The 1119-nt window shown below is 41.6% G+C and overlaps 1 protein-coding gene across 1 annotated transcript in view; it reads left to right on the forward strand.

Moving 5' to 3' along the window:
• The window catches only part of LOC119594653 (unconventional myosin-Va-like), a gene marked incomplete in the record, with an annotated part of 26486 nt that extends 25367 nt beyond the window's left edge, over positions 1-1119 (forward strand). Inside the window, 2 exon segments of the mRNA XM_037943703.1 lie at positions 89-208; positions 546-1119. Coding sequence (XP_037799631.1) covers positions 89-208; positions 546-671 — 246 coding nt within the window.

Raw genomic sequence — 1119 nt, forward strand, 5'->3', positions numbered from 1 at the left:
GCTTATTTGCTTAAATATAATTTGAAACTTGCAAATTCCATCTTGACATTTATGGCACTAACAATTTTCTTTTGTCATCCTGCAACAGATCATCAAAATTTTGAACCTTTACACGCCGGCGGATGAATTTGAGGAGAGAGTGCCCATCTCCTTCATCCACAAGATCCAGAACAAGTTGCAGGAGCGAGCGGAGGGCGAACAAGCGCAGGTGAGTTTTGTGTTTCATTCGAAGGGTCAGGGTGGGTGTGTTTTGCAGTTGTATGGAGACTTTTGCATGTAGCAGTTTGTATATTTTGAGACTGTGCATTGATAGGTCTGGAGATGGAGATTGGTAAGAAAGATATGTCATTGATTATTGACTTGATTGCAAGAGGTAAAGGAACACTGGTGTGGAAGTGTTTGTAGCTATACATAACAGAAGTGCCTACCTGTATGGAAATTTTGTGAAAATTGCAATATTGTCTGGAGAGAGCACCTAGTTTTGAAGATGAACACGCATTACTGAGAGTAATATCTACTAATTTTTTTTCTTCCATCTTTTTCAGGCAACACTATTGATGAACACCAAATTTGCCTTCCCTGTCCGGTTCCCATTCAACCCATCCAGTATTCACTTGGAAGATATTGAGCTTCCGGAGTCTCTCAACCTCATTATGTTGAAGAAGGTCTAAGAGAGCACCCAGTCACCAACTCCACACACATGAGAATGAAACAACCTGATGGAAAAATAAAGGATTTTACTTTGTCCTTTCCAAGTCAGTCCAGCATGGTTGTTTGAGATGCTGAGGTTGTAGGGAGAGGAGACACAAAACGAAGGTTTCCCAGTGAGTGTGTGAAGTCAGTGGGATGGAGTCTGGCCCTGTTGCATGTTCTGTTTTGATGGCTGAGACTGCTTAAAGGCAAGGAACTCAGGCTGGGACAGCCTCTTTTTCCAGATCTGTGCTGAGTCAGGGCCACCCAAGGGCTGGATTTTGAAACTTGTTAAGAGTTTCAGGGATATTTTCCAAAATTTAAAAACCAGATTGTAGCTCAATAGCATTTACTTGCAGTACTTAAACCTGATGGCTTTCAGAATGGTTACATTTGTACTGTGCTTGTGCTGGTACATGTAATGTAATG

This window comes from Penaeus monodon, chromosome 34, assembly GCF_015228065.2.
Source record: "Penaeus monodon isolate SGIC_2016 chromosome 34, NSTDA_Pmon_1, whole genome shotgun sequence".
Taxonomy (NCBI): domain Eukaryota; kingdom Metazoa; phylum Arthropoda; class Malacostraca; order Decapoda; family Penaeidae; genus Penaeus; species Penaeus monodon.